At 41.0% G+C, this 18,780-nt stretch overlaps 2 protein-coding genes across 2 annotated transcripts in view; one reads left to right on the plus strand and one right to left on the minus strand.

Moving 5' to 3' along the window:
- Positions 1-18,780, minus strand: part of LOC309701095 (uncharacterized protein) — a gene marked incomplete at its 5' end in the record, with an annotated part of 151,761 nt that overhangs the window by 77,532 nt on the left and 55,449 nt on the right. The window lies entirely within an intron of this gene.
- LOC309701356 (uncharacterized protein) lies at positions 839-3,883 on the plus strand. Its single transcript, XM_082525485.1, has 6 exons — positions 839-1,250; positions 1,484-1,594; positions 1,765-1,895; positions 2,007-2,168; positions 2,314-2,540; positions 3,127-3,883. Exons 1-6 carry the CDS (start codon positions 1,184-1,186, stop codon positions 3,227-3,229), a joined length of 801 nt encoding a protein of 266 aa, XP_082381611.1. The 5' UTR covers positions 839-1,183; the 3' UTR covers positions 3,230-3,883.

Here is an 18,780-nt window from a genome sequence, read left to right on the forward strand (position 1 = left end):
TACACAATCCTAAATGAAGAGATCTCTGCTAACCAAGTGTCTCTATTAGAACCCCATAGCAGCAGCTGGTGTTATCGGTACTGACCCATAAATGGAAATTAAAAAGTAAAGAAGAGACAGGAGAAACACCCGTCAAACATATGGTGAGCGTTGACCCCAATTGTTGCATAGTTTGTCCACCAGAGGTCACTCTGCAACTTCCTAGTTGGTAATACAAGTTTGTAATACTACAAAAACAACAACCAGGCGATCAGTATGTAAATAACTACAGATAAAGAACAGTCGGGAAATCTACTTGTGTTTTGTGTATTGGAAAGAAAAAGAAAATCGGCCAATATATGGGAGTATCCAATTTTTAAATCACCAAATATCGGCATTGATGTCAGCCTTAAAAACCCTATTTTGTTTGTACTATAGTCTCTGTAACCCTATGTCTGTGTGTAAGAGAAGAGATATGACATTTAAAAATACCAATAATAATAATAACCAAATGGAAGTTCGGGGTCGCCATGCAAAACTATCCCCATATCAAATGTTCGAATCTGCAAGATTCTTACAGGCCTACAAGTAAGCATTGCCTCACATATGCTATATGTACTGCACTTCCTCTCTCCGTCCATGGCAGAGATGTATCATGCACGCGGGTCTCAAGCCATGCAGTTTACTACCTAAAGGGCTCTGGGTTCAGCCACAGCTGGCTGTTCGTTCACGTGATGTTTTCCCCAAGAGCCAAAGAGAAGTAGAGAAGAGTACGTGCAGGACGGAGAAGTATGTTTAATTTGCATACTGGGCGCCTGTTCTGAGCATGTCGTGACGTCTAACCAATCAGGTCAGCGAATCCCACAAACCACGCCCGCGCGGTAACTCGTGTCGCGCGCTTCACAATCAGCATTGTACTAGTGTGCAAGTGAAAGAACCAAAAGTTACAAGCGTCTTTTTGTCACCGTTTCAGCAGGTTTACCTGACAGGAGGACTTTTTGTGTAGCAAGTTAAACTCAGGCAGAGCTCAAAGAACTGCGAGGACGTCTTCGGAACAAGCTCGTGGCTGCCGAGTTTAAACTGCTACCAGCGTGGAGAAGTTATTGTTCGCCACTCCGTGGGGTTTAAATTTCGGCTAACAGAAGCGCCCCAGGCCGAAGCAGGTTGTAAGCCCCGAGTGTTATAAACCGTAAGTTAAGTCGCAATGGCAGCTGTGTGCCAGCCACGACGGGCCTTGGCGGAAATACCTGCTCCACAGCCCAAAATTGCCGGTGAGTTTTTAGCTTTTCATTTAACATGTGTAACTTGTTGTTTGGAGAGAGGCGCCACCCTGCTCGAGCTATCGAGGCGCTCGCGCCCACTACATGTCGATAACAGCGCCAAATTTGAAAAAACAAAAAAAACAATTAAAAGTATTTCTGGTAGTTTCGTATCATGCTGTGAGTGTAAAATTATGTTAAATATTTTAACAATGCAACTTTTAAAAATATTAAATTCTTTACAGCTCGAATGAGGAGGTCCTACTTGGAAATATTAAGTTCACGTATGGTCCCGACCCCGTCCCCACTTCCAAGAGGAAGAGAAACAGCCGCAAGCACAAAGCGTATGCAGTCATGTAAGTTACGCTGTTAACCTTAAGTTAATTGTAGCTATACTTGCTGAGCTGATATGCGGTTGATTTTGTGATCTGACCTTATTGGAAGCTACATGGCAAAAAACAAAACGCGCTTGATATTAGAAAGGGAGTTAAGGGCTAACTTTGCTTGGTGTTCCCTGGTTTTGCAGTGGACTTGGCAGTTGGTGGAGCGTGGAGAGGAAGGCTAGAGGAGCAGTGTGAGAAGATGGATGAGCACCACACACCGCTCTCCAAACAGCAGCTTGTGCAGCTCATTAGATCCCTCATCTTGGTCGAACAGGTATTCATCAGTGGACAATTGAGCTTATAGTAAAGCTAATGCGGCAGTGTTTTTGAAGAAACGCTGCGATTGACATAATTTAACAAGGCGTGCATTCCTGTTGTACCCTAGAGCCAAGAGCCCAGGGTCATGGCATCAGACCTGAAGTATCTACAGGAAGACCTGCAGCTAAAGAAGGCCAATGTTTACAGGTCCATACCTTACTCACGGTTTGGATCCAACAGGGACGCTCACTGTTACAGAAAGGCATACCCTCACCTGGTGGCATTCAAAGTGAGTCTTTGTCATGCACAGTTGTGTTTTTAGGCCTTTAAAAGTAGGTTCTTTAAGGCTGCTATTTGTGTCCAGTGGAGATCTCCTTTTGCTATTCTTAAGTACATTTATGTCACATTAAACACCTCCTCGTCTTCCACCTCAGGTTTCGTGTCAGGAGTGGGGCCAAGTTCTGCTGAGGAACAAAGATTGGGACGCCGTGTTGGAGCACTCACTGATGGCGTGGCGTTACACCAGTGAGCTGCCGCAGTGGGACACTGCGAGCCACAACGCCCTTCGAGAGCAGTGTTACAGCATCCTGGTGGCTCACAGCCTCACCGCTCTCCAGCACTATTCCCCCGAACCCAACAGAGGACGCGAGCTGCTCAGAAGGTAACACTCATTTTGCTCTGATGCGGGATGCCACGGCACCCACCCGCCCCCTTCCTTGTAGTGAGGTTTAGGCAGAGGATTGCACTATAAACACCTCAGTTTGGTTAGAACATAATACTTGTACATGCATGTGGGTGGTGTTTATATACACCAACGGCTTTCCGCAACCTCTCTGCTGATGGGCTGGCAACAAACTATTGACTTGAATATCAAGTTTAAGCAAAGCATCATGGACATCCTACTGAAGTCTGTCACCTGTTGAGTGCAAGTTTACACACCTTTCAACACCGATTCACAGATCACGAATGTGTTTGCCTCTCCACTTTCTTCCATGCGCCTGTCAGTCATTTTAGCAGCTAAAGTGAATTGAGCTTCACTTTGTGTTCTGAGGTTGTTGCTAACATTTGCTAATGTTCTGTTGGCACTGTGTAGACTCTAAATAAACTTGGTGCAAAAAAGCTTTTATTTATAGATTTAAGATTATTTAAGAGCAAAAAATAATATATAACAGGGAGTTATTAGTGCAAGTGTGACTAGATGTTTTTCAATCAACCCTAACAGATGGCTCTAATCTTTTTGTCTCTAGAATGAAGATGGCTCAGCTGTATAGCCAGTCAATTGTTCCCTGCATACAGGAGTTGCAGAGGATAATGGAATGTCTCGATGACTCATCCATGGATACAAAATGAAAGGAGAAACCGGCAAAAGAGTGCAAACTGTGGATGACCAAAAAAAAAAAAGTGCTTTATGTGTGGTGATGGGCCAGAAACATTGAACACATTAGTGTTTGTGTTAAACCACTACAATATTCTTCCAAAGGGCACGGTGGCAAGTGCAAAATGAACAAAATGAATAATGCCGGTTTCAAAGGGTAATAAATAATACTTCCTAAATGGCTGAAAATGGCATTTTAACAGCATGTGGAAAGTGTTATTTTAAGAGTTGTTGCACTGCACAATGGCAGAGTATTAATTAATGTAACAGTTTGTTCATACATTACCAGCCTATATGAAAATGGAGAAGGAGCATTTACATTCCGAAAAGCATCCACTTGGTGCTTACTGTTAAAATGTTTGTATACTTTTAGACATCATATAGTTTCATGTGTGTCGAGGGCTGAAATATAAAAAGTATGAAATTTCCCCTGCTTGTTGTTTTTGCAGGGTAGTGTATATATGTTCTTGTTACTGTTTACATTACTTGAAGCTGTGGCCTTTGTCTTAGACTATAGTAATCTATCTTGTGTGTACAGATACTCATCTGTCAATGATTGCACTGTTGTTTGTCCTGAAAACTTGAACAATTTTGATAAGACTCCTAATTTAATTAAAGACGTTCTTTAAACTGCACTCATGTGTCTTTGTTTTGTGCGAGTGCTTTGCATGCATGCCAAGCACTGTGAACCTAGACGATCTGAGGACAGTGCTGTTTTCATGTAGTAACTCTAAAGTTTCTAAGTGTGGTGTGTTTTGTTTTTTTGTTTCTTTTGGTTTTTTTTGTTTTGTTTTGGGGGTTTCCCCCCCCCCAACCTCTCTGTTTCTATGCCCACAGTTTTATCTGAAATGGATCATAGGCTGTGGCTTGTAGGCTCCGAGAGTTGATTTGTATTGTTCAGTTTGTAAAGTTGATTGGAAACAGTTTCTCAAAGATAGGCCATTATAGAATTAATTGACCAATAAGTTGATCGTAAGTCTATCTTGGCAGTGTCAGTTGTCGTGCTCTTTGAGTTCCCATTTTGTACCACTAGGTGGAGCCCATGTAGCACGATTCTCCACAGGTGTTTGTGTTTCCAGAGTCAGGCTTGTGACTTCAGAGGAGAGGCAATATTAATGCCACTGGAGAAACAGCTGTTGCCATGGCACCCTGTAAAGTGAATATTAAATAATTTTAAATGCTATTTACGGTTTGAGATAATGAATGGGCGGATGATAGGGTGAGAGGCTGCTGGATGACAAGCAGACTTCCTGCTGCAGCAATGTTATTTCTGTTTGGAGAGTTGGATCTCCTGTTATATCTTCAGCTTTTGTAAGAGGATATCACAAAATCCAAGATTAATACAATTATTTGTCTCCATGGTGTTGCAGAGTGGAACCTATTAATATTACTGCCTATGGCAACTCATGCAAATGTGGCTAACCCACTCACGTAACTTTGGTGTTAATTTATTATCCGTAGGCTGGAAGTGAAATGGCTAGGCTCACGATAGTCCTGGTTCTGTTAACATAGCCCACATACAGACCTCCAACCTACAAAACAAATAATACCAAAGAAGAGAACAGTGCCATCCCAACAATTTAGCTTTCAGAGACTGCACTGATAGAAAAAAGAAAAGCTTAGCAGTAATACAGAAATTTCATGTTGTGCATTTTGTTCAATCTGTAAGCGTTGAGCTTTTTCACAAATACCCTAAAGGCATGATGGGGTTCTCACCTTTCACTAGCACTACAAGAAAATGGGTCTCAAAGGATCTCTGGAGAAGCCACCATGAAATCCTTAGCGAGATCAGAAACTTGGAATCAAATGCACAATGTTGAATGTGTGTAATATTCTGTGATCTTGTAGAGGAAATATTGTTTAAAGAAGTCCACACCGATGCAGTGCACACACACACAAAAACAACTATCAGTGCATTACAGCTCCCCTGTGCCTTGGATGTGTTTTTGAGGTTGTCTTCACTACAGTGCCAGCATCACAGAGGTTTGAGCTACAAAGAAAGACCTCCCTGTTTGCTTGCCTCTCTGCATAGCAGTAAATTCTGTATTTTATCTCCACACTATAAACACCCCAAACAGTGCCCGCTTATATCCCCAATAGATTCTGTCACTCGAGGTTAGTCCGAGAGGGAATGAAAGAATATTTCACATTTTCAATTATTGCCTTCGAATTCGGGCTTAAGGAGCCGCATTACTCTACGGAGCTAAGATTTTTATGTTTATGTTGAACTGTTTCCAGTGTGTCTCTTATATCAAATTGGAAATGCAGAGTACTTTGTTTTCCACAGCAAAGGAAACATCCACCCTGAAACACTATCTGTACCTAGTCTTCATGGTTCTGGTGTCTCATCTTACAAAAGATAATAAAGCTAAAACAAAACAGTGAAATATTGAAATATCTGTCTTAAAAGAAGCACAAATTAGTGTATAAATTTATTTCTACACATGCATGGGTGTCTTTTAAACAGGAAGTTTTCCTTTAAAAAAAAACCCATCTTCATCCATAATGATGTCAAGAACTTGACAAAGAAAAGTCTTTTATCCCTAACTGTACAGAAATGTTTCCATGTAGGTTAAAGGTGTAAAACACACAGAAAAGCTAAGCTAACAAAAATACCCATGTATGTGTGTACAGGCCATCAGGTAACAGGAGTTAAGATGTGCAGTTATATTTTAAAATAAAAAAACGTTTATGGAGGCTACAGTAGCAACACTAAAGTAGGAGTAGCACTGCTAACAAACAGCTAACAGTATTGTACAACAGAGTACTGTAACTGTTTTAACATTAGAAAGATGTAATGTTGTAATTTAACACAGAAAATTCTTACAGTACCTGCTCAAACATAATAGAGCCATAATAAACAGTGTGTCTGCTTATGAGATGGAAGAGGCAGTTCCTCCAGTATTGCTGCTACTTTTGTTCTTTCCACCTGCACATTCAAACCAAAGCTGTGAGGCTCCAGGTCTCCGAGTGGCATAAACGTGTTATCCTGGATGGCAGGTACTAGCACAATTTGTTATTTAAATTGGAAGGCTTGTTGTTTATACTAGCACATACTTGTAGCCAATCTGGAAATAAGATACCCATATGCTATTTAAATTTTTAGATAGCAACATTTACCTGAACTGACCTTTAAATACGGACCATTCATTAGCTTAAGGATTAGGGATGGGTACCGGTGTCCGGTGCTATGATGGCACCGGTTCTGACATAAACGGTAGTAACCAGACCGAAAAGCAGCGCACATTTCGGTGCTTTATTTCGGTGCTTTTTTTTCCTGAGCTGTGATACACTTTAGATTCTAGCCAATCATATTACGTTTCCCAGGATAGTAGGCGGGGCCAGGTACGTACGTTCAGTTAGAGCAGAGCTACAGATTAAAAATGTCCAAGGCGAAGCGGTCAAAAGTCTGGTTGTACTTCACAGCAAAATATGCAAACTCAGCAGCCTGCAACAAGTGCTTTAAGCTGATACTGTGATACTGTCAAAGGAGGAAACACCTCAAATCCGATGAAACAGCTGGCGACGCATAGCGTTTTTTTTTTAAAAGCCGAGAAATGCGCCGTATTTGATAGCTTGCTGCGAGACCTCACACTGTGCACGTTGGGTGGGTTGCCAGTTATCGGACCCGGAGCAACATCCCCCAAAAACCCGAAGAATAGAGTCCTGGTCCCTAGCCCTGCCAGTGTAGCAGAAATGATGAGGATATTGATGCAGCAGCAGCCGTTCTTCTCTGCGTGAGTCGCTTAATGTTGTTCGAGTGTAATTTACGTTGAGTAGGCTAACCACGTTATTACATTAATGCATGTAAGGTGAACTAGCAAACATCATCATAGCTACATGCGGCTGTCCTCTTGTTTGATGGCAGATACTCCCTTCACCCTGGACAAAAAGGCTAAAATGACCAAAGAAAAAGTGGGAAACAGCTGAACATGAGAGGTTTTTGGACAAAGTTTGTGTTTTTTTACCATTGTTTAAGCACTGCTTCCAGCCAAGAGTGATACCATATATGCCCCACAGCTGAAGAAAAGGCTAACATTGTTATCTTTTTACAAAAAACAAACAAACAGCTGAACATGAGAGGTTTTTGGACAAAGTTTGTGTTCTCCATTCTTTAAGCACCGGTTCGAGCACCGTTTAAGCACCGGCACCGTTTCAAAAGTACCGATTTGGCACCGGTATCGGATAAAACCTAAACGATACCCATCCCTATTAAGGATTAACACCTTTTTGCTATATGTAGCGCCTGAATTAGAAAAACAAGTAGCAAATTTGTAAACCATAAAAAGAAATGCAGCATAAAATAAATACGCAGGATAAAGAAAACTGAATGTACCAAAAGAAAAAAAAGCTACAACACTTCATCCTAAAATAGCTCCTGCAATGCCCTGGACATCACAGATGGATTGTGCACCCAAGGAATGACTAATTCCCGCTGCTAGAATGTCAGGTTTGCATTGGTGGGTTTTATCTTCTTGCAGAGCTTCTTTTCATTCCTCTCTAGCCGTCTAATATGGGACTGATTTACACCTGGGATGCCAGGTGAGTGTAATTAACAGTAATTAACTAGCTGTGAGGATGGAAAACCAACACCCGTGAGTCCCAAGGAGTTACAGAAGGGGCTCAGAATGAGCGAACACAGTGACAGAGTGTTTGCACATGACTTCAATAGTCCTAACATAGCTAAATTCCTCTCATAGACATCTGCACTCGCATTCAAACATCTGTCACTTCAGCTTGGGCAAATAGAGCTGGAAGGGGGGGAGAAAGAGCACTTTGGATTTATCATTATAATTCCAGCTACATGGCTTCAAAGACCTGAGCAGGTACCAAGGACGGTGATAAGAAAAGCAAGGACAAAACCTGCTGCCTCAGTCCTAGAGATGCCCTTTACAGTCTTACACCGTTCAACTTTAATAATGCTGTATAAGTGTAGTCTCCTTCAAAACAATAAACATTGTCTTTTTTTCTCTTCGTGCTAGCAGAGCTATGAGCTAGTTTTTCCTGTTGCTAGTAATCTCTGAAAGGGATAAAAGTTAATAACTCAATGGGTAAAAAAGAAAAAAAGGAAGGAACACCATGTACAATTTTGAGAACCCTATGAGAATTGAGCTTTAAGATAAGTTTTCAGACCCTAATTAGCCTGTTAGGGCTATGGCTTGTTAACAATCATTATAAGGAAAGGCCAAGCTATGAAAGTTTCAAAGCAAGTGGTGCCGAATGTCACGAAAAGATTATCTTTCCTAGGTTTAAGCATGGGGTTGAATCAGTCGGGCTGCTGGCTTGAGTTGCAGCCTGTGGCAATGGTAGAGAGAAGGATAGATTCAGTTAAAAACCAGCAAAATTCTGGAAGGATCTCATTGTGATAATGATCCAAAACAGAGCCAGGAATCTTCCATGGGCTACCTCAAAACATGCAAGATCAAGGTTTTATCATGGCCGGCAGGGGCAGTCAATTCTTTCTCTTAGTTTTTTTGAAACTATGAGTTGTTGCTTTAACTATTTAAAAAGTCATCTGGTATTGTATAATACAGATCGCCGCTAATTACTGTTTGCAGGGGAATATTATTGATTGTCGGAATTTTAATGAAATTCTTACTGAATGTTGATTTGGATTTGAAGCTAATCATTTCTGTCTGATAAGATTTAAAGCGCTGAGGCTGCAGCGCTCACAGGCAAAGGTGTTTGAAATAGAACAAAAATAAGCGAAACCGTTTTCTATAAATGGCGTGAACTCTGAATCCTGACACCTGAAACATTTATTTTTTCATCTTTGGTCTAAATTATCTGGTAAACCTTTCTCCCAGCAAATATTTTGACATGTCACAGCAGGAGAACGTGCAGGTAACAACAACAGGGTTTCATTCCATTGAAGTTACCCAGGAAGCTAATTGTGCTTTTCCAGCAATGTTAAGTCTTTTTTAAGACAATGCCTGCTGTGTTACTCTGATTTCATATGACATATTGTTGTGTTGCATAACACATAATTCTAAATGGGGTTCTGATATATATTAAAAATATCTATAGTCTTTAACCTTGGCTCCTCCACGAGAGGCCCGTGGAGGGTCCTGTGAAGTATCTTAGCTGTTTCTAGGACTGAGCTCTTCTGGACAGAGATCTTGGATGTTGTTCCTGGAATCTGCTGGAGCCACTCGCCCAGCTTAGGAGCCCTGAGTACTCTGACTACTCTAATTACCATTGTTGCCTCCAGCCTATACATCTTCTCTAATTCTCTACATTCTTTAATGTATCTGGTTGGTTAGCCATCACCAGTTTGTCCGTCTGTATCTCGAAGTCCCACAGGATCTTAACTTCCAGGCCATACTCGGTACAAATGTTCCTGTACACTATGCCAGCTGCTTGGTTATGGCGTTCCCTGCCTGCTAGCATCTTGCACCCTGTTGTTATGTCCGGACTGTCTCAGAGGGATCTTTGCACAGCCTGCATCTGAGATCTAGACCCCGTGTCTATCGAACTTGTGTTTGGACCTTGATCCTTTGCTGCCACGTTTGGGGCCTTTGTTCTGGCTTTCAGTCCAGCTTTGCCAAGCCACTAGTAGGATTTTTCAACATCACCCACTCCTTTTATCTGCCAGTGGTACATGATGTCTGTGTGTGCACACAAAATAAAAAAATGAAATTCTGTATGAGAATTAGTGAGCTTATTACAGTTGCCAGTAGGTTTTGCTACCTTTGGAGTCAAGCTTGTATTGATTTTCTTACCTTGTCAGTTTGTGTGTGTGTGCTTTGGTGGTAAGTAGCTTAGAATTAAACTACATACAAGTGCATCAAAAACTAACCTGATAGTAAAAACATGCGCTTTCTGGTCTAAGAGAAACATCAAGTCTGACAGGTGAAGAATTTGCTTGCAGACTTAAGCAGTTTCATACACTGCTGTGTGCTGTGTGCGTGTATATGTGTGAGCATAGCAAAAACTGAGCACACCTACTGTAGGGGAACTACATCAAAGGTGGTTGTTGGTGGAGTTCTTCGGCACGTGTTTGTAGCTATCAGAGATTTAGGCAGTGAATATCTCTTGGGCGATTGTCCATTTTTAGACATCTCGTAATGTTTGTAAAATATCCTTCACAACTAACAATCTCTGATGTACCTTACCCTCAGCTTCATCTCAGTTTTCATAAAAAGCATAATAATATGATCAATAATTGTTTGAAGAAAACAACATCCTTGATTGTTGACCTATTGCCATTGCTGTCAACAGCAACCTTTTTTGATGCTAGACAGAGCATTGCTGTCGCAAAGCTTTCTACTAGGTGTAACTTCAGTCGGAGAGTATAGCAACGGTTAAGGATACAGTCATGAAACTTTACAGGTAGCTGAGATCAGACTTAATGAGTCACTTCTTTACAACATACGGGATCAATCTCCCACTATAACACCCCTTCGGATTCCATTATCCCGCACCATGCTCAACCCTGGGGCATAAATGAGCACCACATAGTCAAACCAACTGACAAGGCACATTTACATATAGGATGTCCTTTAGCGTGTGTGCCGTCATGCCCTGGATTATGATATAAAGCTGAATTTATCATTATGAGATGTGCCTTCACACAAGTGGCTGACACTGTTGCCAGCATTCACACGATGTGCGCCTCTGTTGTTCATTAATTTTGTTGCCAAAACACTAGTTGTTGGTAGATTTTGTCTGCTTGAGTTAATTTATTCTCTTCCAGTCAATTAGAAACATGGAGTCAGAAGAATCAGTCAGCTTGGTGTGAGCTGTGTTGATGCAATGTGTAGTTACAGAAGGTAAAAAAAAGTATTGAACACGTCACCAAATTTCTAAGTAAATATATATTTTAAAGGCAACGTTGGTAACAGCCCATCCAATCCACACATGCAAAAAAAAAAAAAAAAAAATCAAACCATAAATGTCTATAAGGGAAATAGTATAGAACACGCTTACTGAGATTTATTTATTACTTAGTACAAAAGCCTTTGCTGATGACAGCTTTGAGAATGCTGAATGCATTGTTCAGGTGTTCTTCCACACAAACAGTCTTTCATTGGTCCCTTTTGTGAACTCTGAGCTTTAGTTCCTTCTGTAGCTCGTTGGCTGGATTCTGGTCAGATGATTGGCCCGGCCAGCTTTATTTTTTATCTGAAACTAGTTGAGTTTCCTTGGCTGTGTTCAGGATCGTCTTCTCGCTGAAACGTCCACTCTCATTTCATCTTCATCATCCTAGTTGATGGAAGCAGCTTTTATATTTGGTGTGGTGCTTTTGGAGTGACAGGCAGTGCCTTTTGACCTCCAAACACGGTGTGTATTATGGCATCAAAGAGGTCGATTTCCAGAGTTTCTAGTACTCTTGCCAGGACTGACTTCCCTGCCCCCCAGGTTGCAGTCATTTCAGATCAGTTAGAATCTGCAAATGATGACTTTCAAACTGTGGTTAAATTAATCAAGCTCACATAAACTAGGGAAACACTGAATGCGTTAAGGTCGCTACACAAGACAGCCCCTTTATTTACACGTCCTTGCTAAGATAAGCTATCCAGCTTTGTGTCTGGCTAAACACACACATAATAATGGAATCAGTCTCCTCGTTTAACTCATGACAGGAGAGTGAACAAGCATTTTTTTCTTTAAAATGAATGAAACTCCCTCTTTAATCAAGTCAGAATTACCATAGAATGACAATATCATGACTTCACGTTTAAAAAAAAAGATATCATCATTTTTTTATCTTTTCCAATGGTACTGCAGTGTGGTGTCCAAACATTGAGATTAACATGCAAATGTAATCAGCAGCCTCTCTGTCAACTGCACTTCAAAGCACAATGGAGCACTTGAATCACTCTTTTTTTTAAGCAATACGCTAATTTTGATTTTATTGTTGTTGAAGTGTTTGGTGTCAAATTTTTTGTTCTTTTTTTTCTTCTCACATGTACAAAGCATTCAATTTATTTTATTTCCAGATAGTAAACCCAGTATTTATGCGATTCGATTTTTTTTAGAGAAGAATTTTTTTGTGGCAAAAGGTCAAAAGAAATTAGTCTACTTGGAATGAAAGAATGTGCAATAATATGTAGCTTCACAAAGAGATCTGCTGCTGTGTTTTACATTGTTTTTCTGACATTTCTTCTTTTAAAGAGTCTGCACAGCAGAGAGAAGCAGACCAAAAAAAAGGAGGATGAAGAATGTAACAAAGGTCAAAAGTCTTGTTTGTAGTAAGGCTCAGGCTCAGGCTTACTTGGCTTATATGTAAGACTCGGATGGTTACGTGACTCGAACACTAAGCATATTAAAATGTCTTTGACTACTGACAAAGAGTGAGCATCATTTGGCAGGATGTGTTTCAGAGAGCATAAATGACCACGTAATGGCACTGTCAAAACGAATCATGTCAAGCTGTTTTAGATCTCTAAAATGTTTGACTCCCGCATCTAGTCTCTCGACTGCAAATGTTTAAAATGCAGGTTGATTCTGCGCAGCCCTCAGGTCAAAGGAAGCAGGTGCTCATGAATAAAGAGGATGGTAAATATGCGTGAAGTTATTAATTACAAGCCTGATATTTTTACAAGGCGTCTCTGTATTTTCACCTGGGCCAGTCGGGCACGGTTGTCAATACAGTTCTTCTTCTCGTGCCTTTTGTGTGGCTTGTCTTCCTCCCTCACCTTTTCTTTTTGAAGCTGGTTACAGCCTGCTGTCAGGTCTACAAAGATGCAATGTCCCAGTGCTAAAGTGGCACTCAGACTTTTCCTTTGGCACAAACTGTGATTATTTTTGTAAAATCTGTTTTAGCTTATTCCTGTTTTATGCAGCGCCGGTCAGTGAGGAGCATTTGTTTAGTGCCTGAAGCTAAAATGATAAGATGAGGATGCAAATGCACCACGACACATTCAAAACAGCTGCACCAAGGATTGTCAGGGTTTTCTTTACTGACCTTTGTTTAAGACATTGAACAAAGTTTCTCGCATTTCCTCTGTTTAGCCGACATTTATGTCCATGATTTACTGGATAAGTGAGTATATTTTGCTGCATGTCTCAGTCACAATTATCAGTACTGACCTAAAGAGTCAATGCTCACTTTCAATGAACGATGACAATAATGCTAATCATTGGTGTGGTGTTGCTGTAGCGCACTACAAAAATGCTCCACCATTTTTTTCTCAAGAAATGGAATATTCACTCAATAAAAGGTTAATGTGGTTTAAATTCATTCACCACCACAGCAACTAAATGGAATGATCAAAGCTGATGATTTTTAAGGTGTTTTGATTGATTAACAACCCCAACTCCTGCACTGAGTAAAACAAAAGAAGACATTCCACCTTAAAAGCTACACCTTGCTTTTTTAAAATCTCTTGCCTATATGTTAATTTTGAAAGATAAAAAGGCGTCAAAAGAGGGGAGAGAACATGTAACTATCCCAGTGGAACAGAAGAAGGCAGGACACTGGGATTTGAAGGTGGTGTGACAGCAGAGATAGAGATGTGGCCAGAAAGACAAAGAACTTTCTGAACTATTCAAAGTCTGTCTAACATTTCATCGTGTGGTCAGCTATAGTTGACTAATAAATGTGAGGCTGGGTTGCTGTCCTAAGTTGCGTTAGATGTGGCTGTAATGATAATACTGAATAATTGTAACGACATGAGCACAAAACACAACACACCAGGATGCTGATTTCATTTCCATAGAAAATATCCTGATAATAGCATTTAGATTGATGTTGTTGCTTTTGGAATATTTTAAATCAGAAGTGTCGAACATAAGGCCTGGAGGCCAGAACTGGCCCACAGAAGGAAAATTCAGTTTTACTTATATAGCACCAAATCACAATAACAGTCACCTCGTGGTACTTTCAATTATAAGGCAAAGACACAACAATCAGACACTCGCATGAGCAATGTTCCCTCTAATTTTTCATGTGTCTGAGCAAACACACAAACTCCCTGAGCGATCTCATGGACCACTGTGAGCGACATCAGACGTGTGCACTGTGGTCACACGTCTGACGAAGTTACATGGTTTATTAAAATAATCAAATTACAGCATTTACATTTATGTTAGACTACTTTTAATTAACTGCTTTAGCCCACTTACAATAAAAAATTTAAAATCTTGTTCATGACCTGTGTAGTATGTCAACACTATTGGAAGTAAAAAAAACTTGAACTCCAAATTTTTTTAAAATAAAACTGACTTGTATTATGAGTCTGTGGTCTGGGAGAGAGTCCTGTAACATAAATGTATGTTATGCCTTGTATGCAGACTATACGTTTCTCTGTCTACAAAATACAGTATATAATGACCAATGTTAGGCAATTAATTCTATAGTTACTCAAAAAAGTTACTGAGTTATGCAAACAACAAAGTTTTCTGCAGCTGTTTACCTAAAAATGCAGCCAAGGCGTTTTTAAATAAACATTTCAAACTATTTACAGAACAATCAGCTGTTCTGCATCAAATCTGATGCCACACAAATTATTTGTGCCACTCCAAAAAAATAATTTCTGTCCACTATGAGATGAAGGAGAACAACAGCCTGATACATGCAGGCCTGACAACAGGAGATGTATCACTGCTGTATCACTGCTGTATCACCTGTAACATTCAGCAGTGACACACACAACAAAACTATTGACTACACTACACACTAACTACACAAGATTTGCGCTAAACGTTGTAAATCTCTCACATCTCAAAACACCGCCGTCACTCCTAAAACTTCCTCCCGTTTCTTAACAACTAAATGCCATGTGTTGATTGGTCGACATGGTACATTTTTTTCGACCAATGGGAAAGTGTGGTGGGTTTTGTTGTTTTCGTCTTTGCTCACAGGCGGAGAGTGCTTTTGAGCGTTTTCCTTATAAAACACAGTTATTACCGTTTCTTCCCGCAGTAAATATGAACAACAATAGTATTCAGGAAGAAAACCAAACATTGCAAATATTTTTATCATAACTCTGGTTTTTGGTGGCCTATCAACACAATTTAAAAACTGGTATGAAGTCCACACTTGTTCCGTCTGTCCTGCTCACATCTCCAGTGGTTGTACATGTTGTCATTAACGTGGCTTCACTCCACATCAGCCATGCCGCTTTGCTAGCTAAATCACTGGTGTCAGCACATATTTACTTTAATTTCAATTCAGGTTAGATTTTTTTGTTGTGTGCCCAACGCAGAATCTCTCTGCGCAGAGACCGTGCTAACAGTGCGCAATTGCGCACGTGTGCAGCTTAGAGGGAACATTGCCCATGAGCACATGGCAACAGTGGAAAAGAAAAACTCCCTTTTAACAGGAAGAAACCACCACAATCAAGCTCAGCCACGGGCAGTCTACTGTGACTGATTAGGGGCAACAGGAGGGAGACAGGACAAAAGACACTACGGAAGACAGCTGTGGATGAATAATAGCTAATGATTAAATGGGTACATTAAATGGCTCATTGGATACATGCACTTCTTTCTTCTTCTTCAGTCTTTTTAATGTAAAAAAAAATCGACCACATCTGTTACAGTCACATATCATGTGGTGCTTGATTCAGCACGGTCAGACCTTTCCAGCAAATCTAGGTTGGTGCTTCTGGGAAAATCTCTGCAAAAAACTGTCAAAAGTATATGAATCAATTCATCACTTATTCACATAGTATTTGAAATGTTAGCCTATTGTACATGTGTGTTTGTAGAGCTGTATTTCCTCAATACATCAAGATAGTGACATTCTGTTTTTTCAGACATGTAGAGGAGTCCACTGTCCTCTGTCTCACCTGGTTTGGAATGAATCAGAGCTTCCATTATTAAATTACACGAATTCAGGTGTAGCATCTCCCATTGGGTTTGTCTTTATTTTGTGTTTTTTTTATTTACAGTGGGGCAAAAAAGTATTTAGTCAGCCACCGATTGTGCAAGTTCCCCCACCTAAAATGATGACAGAGGTCAGTAATTTGCACCAGAGGTACACTTCAACTGTGAGAGACAGAATGTGAAAAAAAAAATCCATGAATCCACATGGTAGGATTTGTAAAGAATTTATTCGTAAATCAGGGTGGAAAATAAGTATTTGGTCAATAACAAAAATACAACTCAATACTTTGTAACATAACCTTTGTTGGCAATAACAGAGGTCAAACGTTTACTATAGGTCTTTACCAGGTTTGCACACACAGTAGCTGGTATTTTGGCCCATTCCTCCATGCAGATCTTCTCGAGAGCAGTGATGTTTTGGGGCTGTTGCCGAGCAACACGGACTTTCAACTCCCGCCACAGATTTTCTATGGGGTTGAGGTCTGGAGACTGGCTAGGCCACTCCAGGACTTTCAAATGCTTCTTACGGAGCCACTCCTTTGTTGCCCGGGCGGTGTGTTTTGGATCATTGTCATGTTGGAAGACCCAGCCTCGTTTCATCTTCAAAGTTCTCACTGATGGAAGGAGGTTTTGGCTCAAAATCTCACGATACATGGCCCCATTCATTCTGTCCTTAACACGGATCAGTCGTCCTGTCCCCTTGGCAGAAAAACAGCCCCATAGCATGATGTTTCCACCCCCATGCTTCACAGTAGGTATGGTGTTCTTGGGATGCAACTCAGTATTCTTCTTCCTCCAAACACGACGAGTTGAGTTTATACCAAAAAGTTCTACTTTGGTTTCATCTGACCACATGACATTCTCCCAATCCTCTGCTGTATCATCCATGTGCTCTCTGGCAAACTTCAGACGGGCCTGGACATGCACTGGCTTCAGCAGCGGAACACGTCTGGCACTGCGGGATTTGATTCCCTGCCGTTGTAGTGTGTTACTGATGGTGACCTTTGTTACTTTGGTCCCAGCTCTCTGCAGGTCATTCACCAGGTCCCCCCGTGTGGTTCTGGGATCTTTGCTCACCGTTCTCATGATCATTTTGACCCCACGGGATGAGATCGAGGGAGATTATCAGTGGTCTTGTATGTCTTCCATTTTCTGATGATTGCTCCCACAGTTGATTTTTTCACACCAAGCTGCTTGCCTATTGTAGATTCACTCTTCCCAGTCTGGTGCAGGTCTACAATACTGCAGGTCTGACTGTTTGAGGCTGTGGACAGGTGTCTTTTATACAAATGATGAGTTCAAACAGGTGCCATTCATACAGGTAACGAGTGGGGGACAGAAAAGCGTCTTACAGAAGACGTTACAGGTCTGTGAGAGCCAGAGATTTTCCTTGTTTGAGGTGACCAAATACTTATTTTCCACCCTAATTTACGAATAAATTCTTTACAAATCCTACCATGTGAATTCATGGATTTTTTTTTCACATTCTGTCTCTCACAGTTGAAGTGTACCTCTGGTGCAAATTACTGACCTCTGTCATCATTTTAAGTGGGGGAACTTGCACAAACGGTGGCTGACTAAATACTTTTTTGCCCCACTGTATTGGCTGAAAACTATTCAGCCTTACCTTTTCTCAGTGGTTCCTGACTTTCCATGTTTGTCTCCCTAATAATAATTTCCTGTTTCACTTTGTTTTTCCTTATCTTTGTCTGTTGATTGCATATAAAAGATGGATGGATAGCCTCCAGGTCTGAATAGTGAAGCCAGTTTGTTGTGTTGAAGTTCAAGTGCTTGTCACCTTTGTAGGTGATGGTCTCAGCCATTAGTTTTAAACCACATTAAATATAACGAGATGGTTATTTTGTAAATAAGAGTGAAAAGTGAGCATAAATGTATGTTATGCCTTGTATGCAGACTATATGTTTCCAGTGTTTGGGATTACAGGACCCAGTCTCATGATTTCAGCTCTGTTGCTTGTGTATTTCTAGTCTGTCGATTTACTCATCCATTCTCCTCGTGTTCCTCATGCCTAAACTCGCCTTGTGTTTCAAAGTTTAATCAGCGTTATATTAAAGCTGAACCCAACTCCTACTTTGTGTCCTGCATCTGCGTCCCCATTTTGAACACGCATCACACGGAGGTTGTTAAAATTCAGCTGCAGCGGTTACCGTCTAATTGCCCTTTTAAATGAAGTCAAATCAAATTTTTGGTGTGCGATAAATGAGAAAAGTTTGAACTCCGCCTACTTTCCAGAGAAACTGTAAGCATGATTAAAGAGCGAAATCAGAAAACCCATCAAAAATCCTAAAAACTCTGACAACACGTTATCCAGAGCAGTGCTCTAATAGCAGCAGCTAGACAGGTGAGCACCTGGGTTCACCGAGGTAATGCTGTGTGTGTGACAGAGTGAGCGAGAGGCAACTGCGATGGAAAGTATAATGGTGGGTGGTGGGGTCTTAAAATGACAGAGACGAGCTGCTGATCAACCCCGAGGGGTCCCATCCTGGGGTCATGTGTCATTAGCTCAGTCTGAATTGGTGGCAGACTACGGGACAGCCAAGCAGCGGGGACGGCGATGCTGTTTTCATGGCTGAGTGGAAAGCGCTCGCGGCCATCGCCTGTCCTCACTTTGCCTCTTTCCAAGGGAATAAGCTCCACGCAGGCAGTGTCAGGCGAGCAGAAGATTCCTCCCACTCCCTCAGCTGCACTGCCAGATGCATATTACGAGTGCATATTACCTTATTTTGACAAT

The sequence above is a fragment of the Aulonocara stuartgranti genome (genome assembly GCF_965226115.1).
Source record: "Aulonocara stuartgranti genome assembly, chromosome: 23".
Lineage (NCBI taxonomy): Eukaryota > Metazoa > Chordata > Actinopteri > Cichliformes > Cichlidae > Aulonocara > Aulonocara stuartgranti.